The 16,320-nt window shown below is 41.9% G+C and overlaps 1 protein-coding gene across 6 annotated transcripts in view; it reads left to right on the top strand.

Moving 5' to 3' along the window:
- Positions 1-16,320, top strand: part of NRG1 (neuregulin 1) — a 505,915-nt gene that overhangs the window by 392,310 nt on the left and 97,285 nt on the right. The window contains exon 1 of one of the 6 annotated variants that reach the window (XM_083718890.1): positions 13,221-14,813. The exons of the other annotated variants lie outside the window; for them this stretch is intronic. Within the exon in view, the coding sequence (XP_083575016.1) occupies positions 14,165-14,813 (649 nt within the window). The 5' untranslated portion in view covers positions 13,221-14,164. Of the gene's footprint in view, positions 1-13,220; positions 14,814-16,320 lie in introns of those variants that run through there. 6 annotated transcript variants of the gene reach the window in all.

The raw sequence follows: 16,320 nt of genomic DNA, 5'->3' as shown, positions 1-16,320 counted from the left end.
TGTTTAGAGTCCCTCACAGTATGGGGCTTCCTCATACAGACTGCTGTTGATTTCTCTTCCAGCTTTTGGGTCTCGGTATATCAATTTATACTTAACATGCTCTGATTCAAGTGACTAGTTTGAGTTGGCTTCCAAACTAGATGCAGATTGCTTTGCATTCCTAAAACGTTGGAAATTGTGGAACAGATGACAGGTTGCTTTGTTTTTTAAAAACGTAATTTATAGAGCTGGTGCTTGCGAGGTTGTGATTTATGCAAGGCAGGGAAAATTATTCTGTTTTTTAATGGCGGTAATGTCTGATTTCCCTCACTTTTATAATACTTTCCCTGCTGTATTTCATCCTTAAGCATAGCTTGCTAGTTCATAATTGTTTTGCATCTTCAGTCTGTTAAAAATGCATGGCGAGTGGGCACAGGAAGCTCGTTTAGATTGTCAGGAAGGAAGTTGTGGCCTTTTGAGTCATTGTGATTTATGAATATTTGGGTGATGTCAGTGTTTCTTCAATGAGTACATACATATCTAAACACATGCATGTTTCTTCTTCCGATTGCCCTTTTTATGCTGCCGGCCTTCATCTTGGTAGTACAGAGGTACCTCGGGTTACAAACACCTCGGGTTACAAACACTTTGGGTTACAGACTCCGCTAACCTGGAAGTAGTACCTTGGGTTAAGAACTTTACCTTAGGATAAGAACAAAAATCGTGCAGCGGTGGCAGTGGGAGGCCCCATTAGCTAAAGTGGTACCTCAGGTTAACAACAATTTCAGGTTACGAACGGACCTCCGGAACGACTTAAGTACCTAACCAGAGGTACCACTGTAGTTGTTTGTTGTGGATATTAATTTTTAGCCAGAGTTTACTACAGTGATCCTTCCTAATTCTGGAAGCATAGCAATAGAATCCACCTGACCACAGTGCTAATTTGGAAATGAGGGTAATATCTGGCTATGAGTGGGGGGGGGGGCGAGGGAATATTAAGAGAAAATGCCCATAAAAGCTAGGATTTGCCTTATGAACTTATGAAGCCATTGGCAAAATAACAGTGTGTAAGGAGTGTTTTTATTATTTGGGGGAACAGTTCACAGCAAAGAGTTGTTCACATGTTTTCTAGTAATAGTCTATGCCTCTTTGAAAAGTCCTTGATGTACCCCTTCAGAATCCTGACTTTGAATTACCATTTTGGAACTTGTGTCTTGGGATCTAGCTGTCATGCTGAAAAATATGCTGCCAATGTAATTGTGGTAAAACTGCTGCGTTTCTGATGGGGGCTATTCCTCACCTGGATCTTAATATCTGAAAATCTCCAAGTAATGTAATATGTATGTAAACAACAAATTTTTAAGTTATACAGAAAATGTGTTTTATTGTTCCCATCCCAAAGAATTTAGGAAATCCTAAATTTCAGGAAAATATTTAAAATTTTTAGGAAAATAAAATGTTTAGAGTATCAGGTGTAAAAATTGACTATTGTTATCCTTGAATACACCACAAAAAATAGGTATTTTTAAAAAAATAACCAGGTCATGAGTTACAGACTCACAGACTCATGCTTACAGACTCACTCACTCACTCACTCACTCACTCATTCACCCCAGTATACCTGAAGGAGCGTCTCCACCCCCATCATTCAACCCAGACACCGAGGTCCAGTGTATAACAGTGCCCCCAGCTCCCAGCCCCTCTAGATGGTCCAGAAGGATGTTATGGTCGATTGTATCAAAGGCCGCTGAGAGATCCAGCAGAACTAGGAAACAGCTGTTTTTGCTGTGAAGATTCTGCTACATAAAAATTACTGGAAACCAGTTTTGGTAAAATGGGTGATATATTTTCTTTGACGCTTGCTTGCTGGATGCTGTATGGATTTAACAATGAAAACATTTTCTTTATATTCCAGAGAGGTAGCTGTGTTAGACTGCTGCAGCAAAAGCAACAATAAATTCTAATCTTTAAGTACTACAGGAGTCCCTTTATTGCTTTGTTGTCCTGTAATACAATAATGAGAAGAGTTAGAAGGATTGTTGATCATTTAAAGCAGTAGAACAAATACAAGTTGACCTTATTCTAGTTTAATCATATCCATCAATACCGATTGTATCTGTTTGGGATTGCAGACTTCTTACTGCCTTTTATGGCTGTTTGAGATATATTTCCCCTGTATTTGTGTATATATAAATATATGTAAATCTGCCAACAAAATGCAACACTTCAAGGGGTCTGATAAAGCATGTGTGTGTGTGTGTGCGTGTGTGTGTGTGTGTGTGTGTGTGTGTGTGTGGCACAATATGCCTTTTTGTTCTTTCCACATCAGACTAACATGACTTACCTTTCTGGAATTCATCAGCAACCTTGGAAGGTAGAGGCTGGGTGGGATTCACATGTGTAATAAAGCAAATAGTGGATTATTATTATTTTTCTAGTTGCATAAAATATATTTGCTTCATTAGTGAGCAGCCCTTTTCCCTAATAGGATTAGTGCAAATAATTATAAAGGATCTCCTTATCATCCAGCACTCTTGTTCCGTACACCACAGACACTGAAGGACATTTGTATGGAAAGTGTATGTCAGCTGTCGGAGCCTAGCTAAAGAGGTTGCTGGTAATCAATGGCCACATGGGAGAGACAGAGCCATCATTCAAGTGGAAGACTGCAGCTTTTCCTGCCATGGTTCTCAGATTCACATAGACAAGAAGGAAAAATAATGACTTGTTAAGTGCCACCAGCTATTAATGGTACACCACTAAAATAAGAACTTGGATAAAAGGTGAAAGTCCATAAGATAAAGAAGAAAAACCTGAGCACTGAGGCTTGTTGGCTTCCCCACTTTTTAAAGAACATTTTTTGGAAGATTGTATTGCTTTTAGTAGAATTCTACTCAACCTCTTCTACAGCAGACAAACGTAGCTACCCGGTTGTTGTTGTTGCTACTGATGCTGCTATTTCATTTAAAGGTAAAGGGACCCCTGACCATTAGTTCCAGTCGTGGCCAACTCTTGGGTTGCGGCGCTCATCTCGCAGTTTACCTTCCCACCGGAGCGGTACCTATTTATCTACTTGCACTTTGATGTGCTTTCGAACTGCTAGGTTGGCAGGAGCAGGGACCGAGCGGGGATTCGAACCGCCGACCTTCTGATTGGCAAGTCCTAGGCTCTGTGGTTTAACCCACAGCGCATACTGCTTAATGCCAAAATAGGCTTCCAAGCGGTTAGCTTAGGTAACTAGGCTGCTGCAACAGGACCTCACCTCATGCCTGGTTTAAAGTGTTGAATACTGTTGGTTTAAAATTAATACTTAGATAATCAGAAGCCATATTAAGCATCTTGTGCATGGGTAGGCAAACTAAGACACGGGGGCCAGATCCGGCCCAATCGCCTTCTAAATCTGGCCCGCGGACAGTCCGGGAATCAGCGTGCTTTTACATGAGTAGAATATGTGCTTTTATTAAAATGCATCTCTGGGTTATTTGTGGAGCAAAGGAATTCATTCATTTTTCCCCCCTTCAAAATATAGTCTGGCCCCCCACAAGGTCTGAGGGACATTGGACCGGTCCCCTGCTGAAAAAGTTTGCCGACCCCTGATCTTGTGAATTTCCTCCCAGGGCTGGAGTTACTTTACTAGAATAAAAAGTATGAAACATAATGGCTACACATTATGCTCCTAGGTGCGCTTGGAAAGACCATCGTTGTCCTATGTATGTCAGTTTCACCTTTCTTGAAATCTTAAAAGATAGGGTTTGGGGGTTTGTTCATTTTTATTTTTATTTTACTTCTTGCTTTTACTCATTCAGTTTTCATACAGACGCTAAATTCTGTCACTGCTCACACCACGTGCCTTCTGGAAATTGCTGAGTAAATACACTTGCACTTAATCCCATTAATAGATCAAAGGAAATGTGCAAGCCTATTACAATCAGTTAATTGCTACAGAATAATTTGAGGTTGTCTGCTGGGGCTCTGCAGAGCTGTGCTATCCCCACAAAATCAAACATGGTTTGGGGGGGGGGGTTTCCCCCCTTCCTAAATATTATTTGTTATTACTTAGCTATTCTGTTTGGCAAGACTCTAGGTCTAGCTCATCACCTTAATGCACAGCCTCATGCCTCCCTCTGCCAAAACTATAACTTACTATTTCAAAAGCAAACGGCATGCATAGACTTTCTAGCTGCTGCATGCACATAAATAATGTATTAGGCTTCTTGTACTGATGGATGCTGGTTGGTGCATAGAGAATGGGGGAAGGAGTGGCTGGACAATGAGCTGTAGTAGAACCGGCTGCAAACAGTTATTACCCTCTAGACAAATGTTTTTTAACCTCATCAACGTCTACTACTCAAAAAATTATTCTAATATCTTGGGTGCTTTTTAAAAAAAAAAATGGCAAAAGCTTTAAATGATTAATTCTGCCCCTCCCCGTTTTACACTGGATCTTTATAACACTTTCGTATTTCTTGCTGCAGCAGTTCTGGAAGCGACTATTGTCCATCCGCTTGATGGACTAAAATAACCTGGTTGGTGATTCTATTTTTGTTTTTGTTGATGCATTGCACTGTGTTCTTTGCAGCAGTTCAGAAGCTCCTTGTACTGATACAGAGCAGGAGAGGCTCAGCTTTCCTTTCAGCTCACCCTGCTGATGTTCGGTTAAAGCAAGGTTAGAATTCTGCGAAGGGTTGTACGTAGGGAACGTAACATTTAAAACACAGTTAGAACATGCCTGAAATTGTCTTTTTTCCTATCGTAGCTGTGAAGACATTGAATTTGACCTCTCTTCCCTTCTTCCTACCATACCCCTTTCTTAGTAGAATCAGGAACTTCTTAATGACTTATCTGATTATGCAAGCTTCCTTGGATTTGATATGGCCTGATCATTGATGATCAATTAGGCTGCCTTACATCCACAAAGAGCCAACTTGGAATGTCACCTGTCAGGTGGAGGGGTGTGTGGTTTCAATTTTTATTGCCAGGAGATGCCTACATACCAAAATTGCAAAAGGGGTAAGAAAGTTTAGAGCTGTATGGCAGAAGTGTAGATTTTCAAAACTCCTATTGTTGATTTGGAAGTAATAATGCCACTGGCGGAGGAAGGGGTGTGTGGTGAGTGTGGTCCACCCTGGGGATCATCCCGGGGGGGGGGGTTTGACATCGCTGTGCCCCCCCCCGGGACCCTCGCCACAGGCGGCACCCCCCTGGGCTGCTCGCAGCACCCCCCTGCCCCTGGGATGTTCACCATGGGTGGCAAAATCACATTTCGGTTTACCAGAGTTGACAAAGACTGCCTCTCCTACCTCACGAACTCTCTTGCCAAATTTGACGATGATATTTTGAGAGGTGACATAACTTGTGCCAAAAAATGGGTGAAGTCAAACCAATGTGATGTTTTACTCTGACATCTTGAATCAAAATGGTGGTTGGTGTCCCAAGATAGATGAAGATCGCCGTCCCCACCACAGGAACCAAGTTTGGTGATAATATATTGAGAGGTGGCCAGACCATAGAGAACAGATAGCCAGACAGATAAACCACTTTCCAGAATATAGACCGTATTGGCCCGAATACAAGCCACCCTTTTATTCCAAATTCCAACCGTGAAAAATTTAAGTGCAGCTTAAATTTGCGACCTTACAAAAAATTGGCTTTTACAATATCACTTTAGGATTTTCTTTTACATTTGCCATTTACGGGTGTGAGTGCCTGTGGAATTTAAAGGGAGCGGCTTATATTCGGGTATTGTCTTTTCTTCTATTTTCAACTTGAATTTTAAAGCTGCGGCTTATTTGCGGGTGCGGCTTATATTCGGGCCAATATGTTAGATGTTTACCTGTAGTTTTATGTGAATGAACAATGTACTGGTGTACAAAGACTCCCTTGCTTTGCTTCAATTGTTTATTTCATCTGTTTGGTGCGTAATGTAGAGTTGTCTTTCAACAAATGCTTCATCTTCTAGGAGGTTGTTGCATTCAATAATATGCTGGGCTATTGAGGAATCCATTTAGGGAGTACAGTGAATCTAATTTAAGGAGCAGCTGCTGGATGTTTAAAATCTGACAGCTTTTAGTGGCAAGAATAAGACTAATTGTGCTAATTCTAAAAAGTAAACAGATTTAGGTCTGGGTGGCCAACCGAGATTAATGGTAGTAAACATTTGTTGCATTCTCGTGGGCAGTGGAAGGGTTCTTCGAGCAATTTCTCCTTTTAAAACAGTGTTTTTCTTCTAGAATAGTTTTCTTGTAAAAATAGTCCCCTGTACTAGGATGTTGGAAAAGCTACTTTATCTATCTTCCTTCCAACAGAATCCTTGATGCTAACAGATTGTTTCCCTGCTTAACTCTTGGCAAGAATATAAATTTAAACTGGGACAAATCTTGATTAGTGTTCACAATTTGGCCAAAAAATAAAGTAAATCTGAAAATTCTCCAACCCCTTTTTGTGTGGGGGTGTTATATATCACTAACAGTATGCACAGTTGTCATTACATCCTCTCTTTTACAGCAATCACAAATTGTATGTGGGGATCACACATACTGTCCGGTACAGTCTTATAGAATAGCGCTTGCCTGCCTAGGGCTTCTGTTGAGTAAGTCCCTTTTTTCCCTTTAAGTCATTCTCAGCCATGGCACATATCTAGTCCATTATAGAAAGCAGAGCAAGTTATATTCAAAGCATCCCTCTTCATATACTGTCTGGCGGGAAGGCAAAAGATCTCATGTTTATATGTAAAAAAAAATGCTTTCCTGGACTAAGACTTGTCATGCTTCATGCATGTTCTACCTGATACACTCATGATCCAGGGCTTTTTTCAAAGGCAACTCACAAGAACTCAGTTCCGGTACCTCTCAAGCGAGCACCATTGCCAGTCTAAGAGAATGTGTTTATGCGGAGTTCTGGCACCACTTCTAGAAAAACAGCACTGCTCAGAACCCTTGCTAATTCATCACTAAATGGCTTAGGTCCCTAGCACTTGAAATAACATTTTCTCCAATACCTCCTGTCCCAAAAATCACTGTCTGGGAGAGAGGCCTTACTTGTGGTCCTACCAATGTGAAGAATGTGGATGCAAGATTGGTCATTCTCAGTGACAGCATCTCAGATATGTAACTTCCTCACAAGGAAGATCTGTCAGTCTCCCTTTTTATCTGCATTAAGGAAATAGGTAAAAACTTGTTCATTTATCCAGACTTTTGGCCAATATTTTAATGAAGTTTTAATTCCTGTCTATATTATTAACTTCTGAATTGTTGTGTGTCACTTTATTATTATGAGATCTGCCCTGGGCTCCCCTTGGGGGGGAAAGGGCAGGTTGCACATTAGAAATAATAAATAGTGATAAATTATGCAAGGGCATATCTCAACTGTCCTACCTCACAAGGAAAGCATAAGGAGGTGTTTTGTTACAGTGTGACTGCAAGGAAAGAATATACAGTGGTACCTCGGGTTACGTACTTAATTTGTTCCGGAGGTCCGTTCTTAACCTGAAGCACCACTTTAGCTAATGGAGCCTCCTGCTGCCACCGCACCACCGGAGCACGATTTCTGTTCTTATCCTGAAGCAAAGTTCTTAACCTGAGGCACTGTTTCTGGGTTAGCGGAGTCTGTAACCTGAAGCGTATGTAACCCGAGGTACCACTGTAATAATATAGAAAGCTCTATTGAGATGAAATTGAGAAGAGAGTTTAAGTGTGCAAAGCAGGTCTGCAAAAGTGGAATTCCATGATAGTCTGGCAGCCATGTTTGTTCCTGCATGTTAGTTTAACTTAGTCCACAACTTAAAATAGAATGTTGGCGAAAAACTACTTTCCTTCTTTCTCTTTTGCACATACAGTAGTTACTTGCATCATAGCTTAGCAGGGTTAAGGTATGGATAATGTATTTTGTTTTTCTTATTGATGTAGCTGTTGCAAAGCCTTGGGAATCATCAAAAAGGATTTGAACAAAGGACTTGGAAATAGATCTTAAGTCAATGATAAGGCATTGTTACCAGCAGCAAGTTTACTGCAAAATCTCTACACTTTATGCAGTATTTCAGTATGCAGTGGTTTTCTCTGGTTTTCTCTTACTATCACTGAATGCAGGTCATTAAATGGCTTTTCTTTCTGCCTTTTCTGTTATATCACATTACCCTTTCTTCCCCATTCTATGATTTCACAAAAGGATTTCTTTCTAAGACTGACTTTGCAGTTCTAAAGTAAGATTATAGCCCCCTCACCTAACATGGATTTACTTTATTAAATCTCATAGATCTTAACCCATTTGATAATAGTTTCTGGCTATGCCAAATGCCAGTGTTAATAACTGGTGGCAATGGTACAGCATGCGACTCAAGGATGGAGTTTTGTTTTAAAGTGAACATTTGGTTCTGAGGTTGCATTCAGTTATGGTCCCTGGAAGTAGTTTCTAGTGAGAGGGCCCTTGCCATGCTTTATTCAGTTCTGTTCAGTACCAGACTGATGTTAGTAAAGCAGAACTGATTCAGAACAAACCGACTGAAATGATGCATAGGCTGCAGGGGCTGACAGGAGAAAAGATTGAAAGAGTGAAGTATGTGGAGGTTGCTCAAAAGGCTGCTGTGCAGAGGAGATGGGATAGCAGAGCCCTGATAACCTAGGGCAAGAGAATCATGTCTGAGCAATCATGTAAGGATGCTTTTGTAAATGAAAGGTGGCTTAATTCTAATTTCTCTCTCTCTCTCTCTCTCTCTGATGGTTTATATGATACAGATACAGTATCTTCTCTCACTCACACACACACACAAACACACATATATAGGAGGGAGGCAGACATGCTAGTAAAATTGTGGATTTGCAAGACTGTACTTTGTTCCACTGAGAACAGTCACTATAGAGTGGGTCAGAAATAGAACATATTTTTTATGTATTTTGGGGGGAAAACGCATACATAATTTGAGAAAAAAATTCAGAAAAGTTGCTTGGTTTATAGCAAAGAAAAGCAAAAGCAAAACAAAAAACCACTTCAGCGCCTTAGAGATTAACAAAGCTTCTCTGTTATCCTTGAGCTTTCTTCAGCATAGTTGAGGCATCTCCAAACTCGGCCCTCCAGCTGTTTTGGGACTACAGTTCCCATCATCCCTGACCACTGGTCCTGTTAGCTAGGAATGATGGGAGTTGTAGTCTCGAAACAGCTGGAGGGCCGAGTTTGGGGATGCCTGGCATAGTTAATCATCAACAACTAGACAGTCACACTACAGTATTTCCTGGGAATCTTTTCTTCACCACAAGCCATATGCTGAAACTGAAAGTTTATTAACAGATTGAAAATGCTTGATTCAGTGGCTGCAGTCCACAAACCATAGATTACAATGAGTATTTAGCATGGTGAGAGTTCTCTGTATGTTGCCACTTATGTAAGCAAGGTTGTGAAGCAACGGCTAAGACTATCAGGTTTCCTTCTGCATTTCAATTACTTGAGAGAGGAGGCGGAGTCTAGCCGAGTCCAGCCCTACCATGCTAAATCTCAGTAAACAACAGAGGCATACCTAGGGTCTCTTGCACCTTTACCAAGGAGCTGTATCAGCGCCTTCTCACACCTCGAAAAAAATCACTTTACTACAGTGGCTACATTATAAATTACTGCATTTTATGCAACCCAAATACAGTGGTACCTTGGTTTAAAAACAGCTTAGTTTGTGAACAACTTGGATTAAGAATGCTGCAAACCCAGAAGTAGGTATTTTGGTTGGTGAACTTTGCCTTGGCTTCCTGTTGAGTGTGTTCCATTTGTAGATTGAGTCCCCCGCTGCTATGGGAAAGCACGCCTTGGTTTAAGAACACTTTGGTTTAAGAACGGACCACCTGAACGGATTAGGTTTGTAAACCAAGGTACCACTGTACTCAAAGCATCTATAGCAGCAGTTCTCAACCTGTGGGTCCCTAGATGTTGTTGGACTACAACTCCCATCATCCCTGAGCTTTGGCCTTGCTAGCTAGAGGTGATGGGAGTTGTAGTTCAACAACATCTGGGGACCCACAGGTTGAGAAAGGCTGTGCTAGAGTGTGGGTGAAGCAAAGGGGAAGGGCAAAAAGGTGCGTGTCTTGTGCCACAGTGTGTGGATGGGGAGCTTCTTGTCACACATATATGTCATACACTCCATAGCCTGATAAGTGATTTTTGCATGGCACCTGCCCCCGCCCCCTGAGCCTGCATCCCTGGTGGGGTGGTGGTTTTAGCAACCCCTAGGTACACCTCTTCTTAACATCACTGACTTCTTCATTTAATAGCTTTAATCCCAGGTGGTCTCCCATCCAAACATTGACCAGAACTTCGAGTTATCAAGGATGCAGGGTGTTAGTGATTTGTAATGTAGGGCGCCAGTGTTTTGCATAGCTTTGTATTCCTCTCATATAACTCATGTCCACCTTGCCTTAAACATCATCTAACTATCACATGTACACTCATCAATCTTCATTTATCTTCTTTCCTACTGCTGCCCTAATGTGTGCCTTCAATTACCAAATTATCGGGAGCGGGGAAACCGAAATCTTGGGCTAATATATATGCAGATTTTATCTTACGTTATTCAAGAACAGGGTTGTGATTTCTAAGGTTCAGGGAAAACATGAAACTTCAGCTACATGAAACTTGAAACAACATGAAACTTCAGTGCCTAATCTTTTACCGGGAGAACATGTAGAATCACAGTCACATTAAACCACAGTCAAATTAAAGCTTACATGTGTATACTGTACAGAAGAATCACAGAGCTGGTTCATGCCAATATCACAAGAATACCTATCCAAGGCACAGATCCTGTCAGGTGCTGTTGGGGTTGCTCGAGAGTAACCAGGCAAGACTCTGACCTGTCTTTTACAGGCTTTATTTTGGTGCAAACTACCGTATCTACAGTGAAGAGCGTCATAAGTTCATGTCTGGCTCAATCGCTAGCAGAATCCGGGAGTGCTCTGTTTTTGTACCTCCCCCAACATAAAAGTCTCGTCACCCCCAGCCTTTTCTGCCCCTCCCTGCACCTCAGACTACTGCGCAGGATGGGCGATGGCAAGGGCGTGCTCCCCGCCTCTCCAGCTTGCTCAGGCTCGGTGTTAAGGCTCTTCCCAGCATCCTCTGGTCCTTGCACCACTTCTCCCCTGGAAGTGGGGCTTTCCTCCTCGCCGGAAGAGGAACTGCTTCGCAAGATTTTCGGAGGCTCCCTGTAACACAACTGCGCATCTGTCTCTCGCCTCTGAGCCGATGGCAGTTCCCTGACGGATCCTTGTGGAAAATTTCATAGCTTTTCACAAAGAATGATGACAAAACCCCAACAAATCACCTAACACTTCTGTAGGCACCAGGTTCCCAGTTTCCTTAAGGTGATCTCTCTCCACTCCTCAGAGTGGGGCAAACCAGCAAGCAATGCTGTGCAACAGAAGGCTGTGCTGCTCTGCTGCTGCTGAAGCCTCCTTTACCTGGGTTGTTTCTCCACCAGTGGCAGAAGCGATGGGGAGGGTGGCACCTGTGGCAGCACCGCCTCTTGCGCTTCCTCCACCTGGTGGCTGAGCCGAATCTGGAAGGCTCTATGGTGGCTTTTTCATCTACTTCAACTGGAAATTTAAAGGACAGCACTGGAAGTAAAAGCTGACCGCCCTGACCCCAAAGCCTTGAAACCAAGCAAAGCTACTTTGCATGGAAGAATTCAGATTTATTCACTTACTGCAAAGAATGCTCAACATTCAAAAATTTGGTGCCTTTAGTGGTTAAGCTTGCTTGCATTGAACGGAAGGTATGTTGTTTTCTACAGGCTTACATTGGAGTGGATGAATTATCAGTATTAACCAAAATTCCTCCCTGGTGCCTCTTGATTAAAGCTCATAGAGACGCAGTAGGCTCAGCGGTGCCAGGAAAGCTGATGCAGTGTTCAGTCTCCAGCAGCTGCTGATTAAGGGTTCCTAGCACGTTCCATCACTATATATTGACACATTGGGTTGCAAAATCTCCAAAGAAGCTCCTACAGTGCCAATAAATCTGCTTTATGCAAATGTTACTTACATTTCCATGGCCGTACTTAGGCTATTCTTTTGCGCAATAAGGATCCAATATGAAGCAATAAAGAGGAAGAGCTGCATTTTAATATTTTGCTGAAATAGCACCAAACGCTAAGATTAGGGTGGGCGAGTTAGGCGTCCTGATAATTTCGTTGCTTCTGATCTTACGTAAAATGACAGTCAAAATCAGGAGAACAACTATTGCATATATTTCAGTAGTATGGATCCGGCAGAGATCTGAAAGTGGGAGGACAAGATTCCCAGCATGAGACAAATGCACGCCCTTGAATATATTCAATAGGAAATTCTAAAATCATTTTAAAACCATTGTTTTGGTAACTTTTCATAGGAAACACTGGTGCTCTTGTGGAATAATAATAAGGATATGGTGTTGTGCTACCTTCCAAAAATGGTGTCCCTGGCTATTTTAAAAAAATGTAAATTATTGGTGTAAACTGCACAGAAGGCAATGAGGTCTGTATCCCAAAATTCCTTTTCTTACAAATATAAATAGTTTTATTTGGCATGACTTTGTCATGCAAGTCATGAACCATCTATAGGAATTACTCGGTCTGTTGCAATTCTCGCTGATAGAAAACCTTTGACCATTTGTGAAACCAAATATGAATTTTATTTGCCAGTTAATTGTGTTTGGTTTCTACTCAAATTTATGGTCCTTGAAAGTGGACTATAGTGGAGCTGATGACATTTTACTCAATATAATTAGTAAATGGTTTGTAAATACTAAGAAACAGTGGAAGATGTCAAACTGAATAAACTTTAGCTTTGGTCCTCTTTAATTTTGGAAGACAAAACATAGTATTTTTCAAGCAATTTCCCCCCCCCCCACACACACACACAGCTAATGCAATACTAATATAGAATTGTGTTCAAAATATTTATTCCAAAATCTAACATGTGGATCGTATGCTTGAAAAGCTTCTATTTAAATAAACAAAAGCAAACAAACCCTGTCCTTCAAATCATAATTGTGTTGCCTGTGATGAATTCTACTTACTAGACTGATGAGAAGGCAAACTTTATCTCTAGGTAGCAGGCAGAAAGAAACTGCAGCTGAAAGGCCTATGTCCCCTGGGAGGGATTGGATATCCGACAGTCTTAGCATTAAGTCCAGCCCATAAGGCTGCCACCTACAACCTTCCCCACCCTGATCCTCGTTGCAGCTTTGTTAGATTGCTCTAATCGATTGTCATCCTTTCGTGACCACACAGTAGGAGAAAGAGAGAGTGAGTCTAACTGGCTCCTCCATTCCTCCTTTAGATTTTATGGCCTCTCCTCCATCTAATTGGATGAAATAGGAAGTCACTGGCAGTCCTGCGTTGCTGGGTGTGCTGATTTAACTCGGACCAGCCCTGCAGAGGGGTGGGGGTGGGGAGAGAGGAAGGGAAGCAGAGGGAATCTGTATGTCAGAAGAACAGAGTGAAGGAAAGAAGAAAAGGGAAGGAATACTGGGGAGGGACAAAGAAGAGGGAGGTGGTAAGGACCGAGGGCAGAGTTGCCATTATCTCCTTTTCGAATCTCTCTGTAATGATATTGGTTGCAGTGATGCCCAGGGAGCAGGCACCTGCTGCTCTGTAATGATTCAGCCTCTTTCTGCCGGCTCTTTCGCACAACAGGATGCTGTTGCTACTGTCATTGCTGCTGCTGCCGCCGCCGCTGCTACTGCCGTTCTTACTGATTTTCCTTTGGCTTCTGCTGCATGACGGCTGTGTTTTCCTCCATCTAAGCAGCCACCCGCCTCAGATGCTCAAGGTGAGAAGCCAGCCTCTTGCTCTGGGCTCTTCGTTCACTTAAACAATTTTCCTCAGGATTTCAGATTCTTCTTCTTTCCCCTTAATCTTCTTATTTTTCGCTCCGTGAAGAACTGAGATGGCTTGAGAGGAATTATAAACAACAAATTTTTAAAAGTGAGCAAGGAGGAGGAGCAGGAGCTGAATCATTATGAGAGGCTTTTCTCCTTTCTGAATATTTGGAAGGATTTCTCCCCCTTTATTTGGATCGTGTTCTGATACTTGAACTCTTGATACCTATGCTGTGATCCGGTAAGATTTCTCTGGATCTCCCCCCACCCCCTCTTTTGGCTTGCTTGTTAGTGATAATGGAAAGATTTTTTGAGGCCTTCTAGAAGAGAGCTCAACTGAAGAAATACATGCTTAAATATGTCTGAAGCTACTCTGGAGAGTTTTCCCAACCCCTCGAACCAGCTGAGTCCCACTCCATCACTCGAGGGGCTTCCTGCTGAAGAGGACATAGCAGAGAATCAAGCAGCAGACACCAGGGTGCAAGGAATAGCAGGCTTTGCTGCTACTTGCTGTGTGTGTCTTGAGGCAGAGCGGCTGACAGGCTGCCTCAACTCTGAAAAGATCTGCATTGTCCCGATCTTGGCTTGCCTGATCAGCCTCTGCCTCTGCATTGCTGGCCTCAAGTGGGTGTTTGTGGACAAGATTTTTGAATATGATTCTCCAACACATCTTGACCCAGATAGGATTGGGCAAGATCCAGTGACTGCCGTGGATCCTACTGCACTCTCTGCTTGGGTGCCATCTGTAGTGCATACTTCTTACTTTCCAGTACCCACCAATGTAGCTAAATTTGAAGTCACAGGGCAGCCTTCTGGTTCACCAGTTTCCCCTGAGGTTGCTTCTAAGCCGTCTCCATCTAGAGGTGACCAGTTAGAGGATCAGTTTTTACTCTCTTCAGTGCCCTCCTTACCCCCACCTAGTCTAGAACCTGAAGTGAAAGGGTCCACGACAGCATCTCTGCCACAAGAATTTGAAACTAATATCCAAACAGCTCCACCAAAACTAGGTAAGCATTCGATCCTATTCCCTGTGCAGATTGTCGTTCATATGCATACAAAACAGGTGCAATCTATATTAAAGATTATTCCTATTGTGATGATACGATTGATACTAACAGATTTGCTAATAATTAAAGAGGAGTGTGTTAGCTCAGATATTAGCTTTAGCCTGTCCTTTTGTTAAAGTTGCAAAAAGAGATACTTGAGAAAGCCGGGGTGCTAATCATGTAATACTAACAGTAACTTTGTTCAACTGATGGTACTTTACAAACAGTTCATCTGGTCCATTTAAGTAAAGAATTGTATATGACTGTTATCATGACTCCCTTTTGATCTTGATTCTTTTGTGTCCCTGACAGATTATGCCCTTCAACACTCGTTCATACTCCCTCCCCTTAAGTTAGCTGGTTAGTGCAAAGAGAAAAAACAAAACTGTTGATTTGGCAAAAGCAACGAAGTCCTGCGGCACTTTAAAGTATAACCAATTTTATTATGGCATGAGCTTTCATGGCCACAGACTGCTTCATCAGATGTATGGAATGGGCGCTGCACTCCTAGCATATGATGGACTGGGCTCCAGTCCATAAAAGCTTATGCCCATAAAATCAGTGAAGTCTTCAAGGTACCACAAGACTCTTAGTCTGTTACAGCAGAGATGCCAAGCATGACTATCCCTCTGGAAATTTGTCAGTAATTCTGATCATTTATATTTCCAGTTAGAGCCTGGTACCAACCTGTACAGATATGAGCTACTACACCAGTGTCTCTCTGGTCCAGTATACCATTGTGTATAACCCCTCAATTTATGGCTAAATTTGAGCAATAGCTTGCCATAGGCTAAGCCCTGGAATCTCTTTATATTGGGAGCTCTGTCTTGGGGAGTGTGATGATAAAGTTGAAGATGAAAAGAGACTCTAAGCATGTGTGGAGTGCATTTCCTTTGCCACTGAGTAATTCCAGCCATGTTCCAATATCTGGGATCAGGACAAACCATTTTCTGCTTGGAGGATGTTGATTTTAGCCTGATAACTTATTATTTTTTTAGAAAATCCCTGGAAACATTGGAGGCAAAAAATATCAATTTGTTTAGATGTATAAGCTTGCCCATTCTGAAACAACATCAACAAATTTATTGAAATTCACCCCACCCTTTACTGGCTTGTGTCTAAGCTCCACAAAATAGCTTAAACTGGAAGATCTAAACTCTAAAGTTTCCTTTTCTTTTATTCCTCTATGTAGGAGACTGGGCATGAACAAGCTTTTCACTTGAACCTCTTGCTATTAACATATTTTAGAGAATAAAATGCTATGTTGGAAAATAAAATTGCCAACATTTTTTTGAAATGCAAATCACTGAAATGACACATAAATAGTGAACTTCTATTAAACATGCATAGGGGGTGTGTTTTGAGAGGGGGGTGATATTTAACAGAGATCTGCAACGGTGAACACTGATTTGTTTGTTCTTGTAACATTGTAAGCTTTATTCCCTATCTCTTCACCCCCTTTTTTGCT

Source organism: Podarcis gaigeae, assembly GCF_964106915.1.
Source record: "Podarcis gaigeae genome assembly, chromosome: 17".
NCBI classification, from domain to species: domain Eukaryota; kingdom Metazoa; phylum Chordata; class Lepidosauria; order Squamata; family Lacertidae; genus Podarcis; species Podarcis gaigeae.
This window is presented reverse-complemented; position numbering and strand designations above follow the sequence as displayed.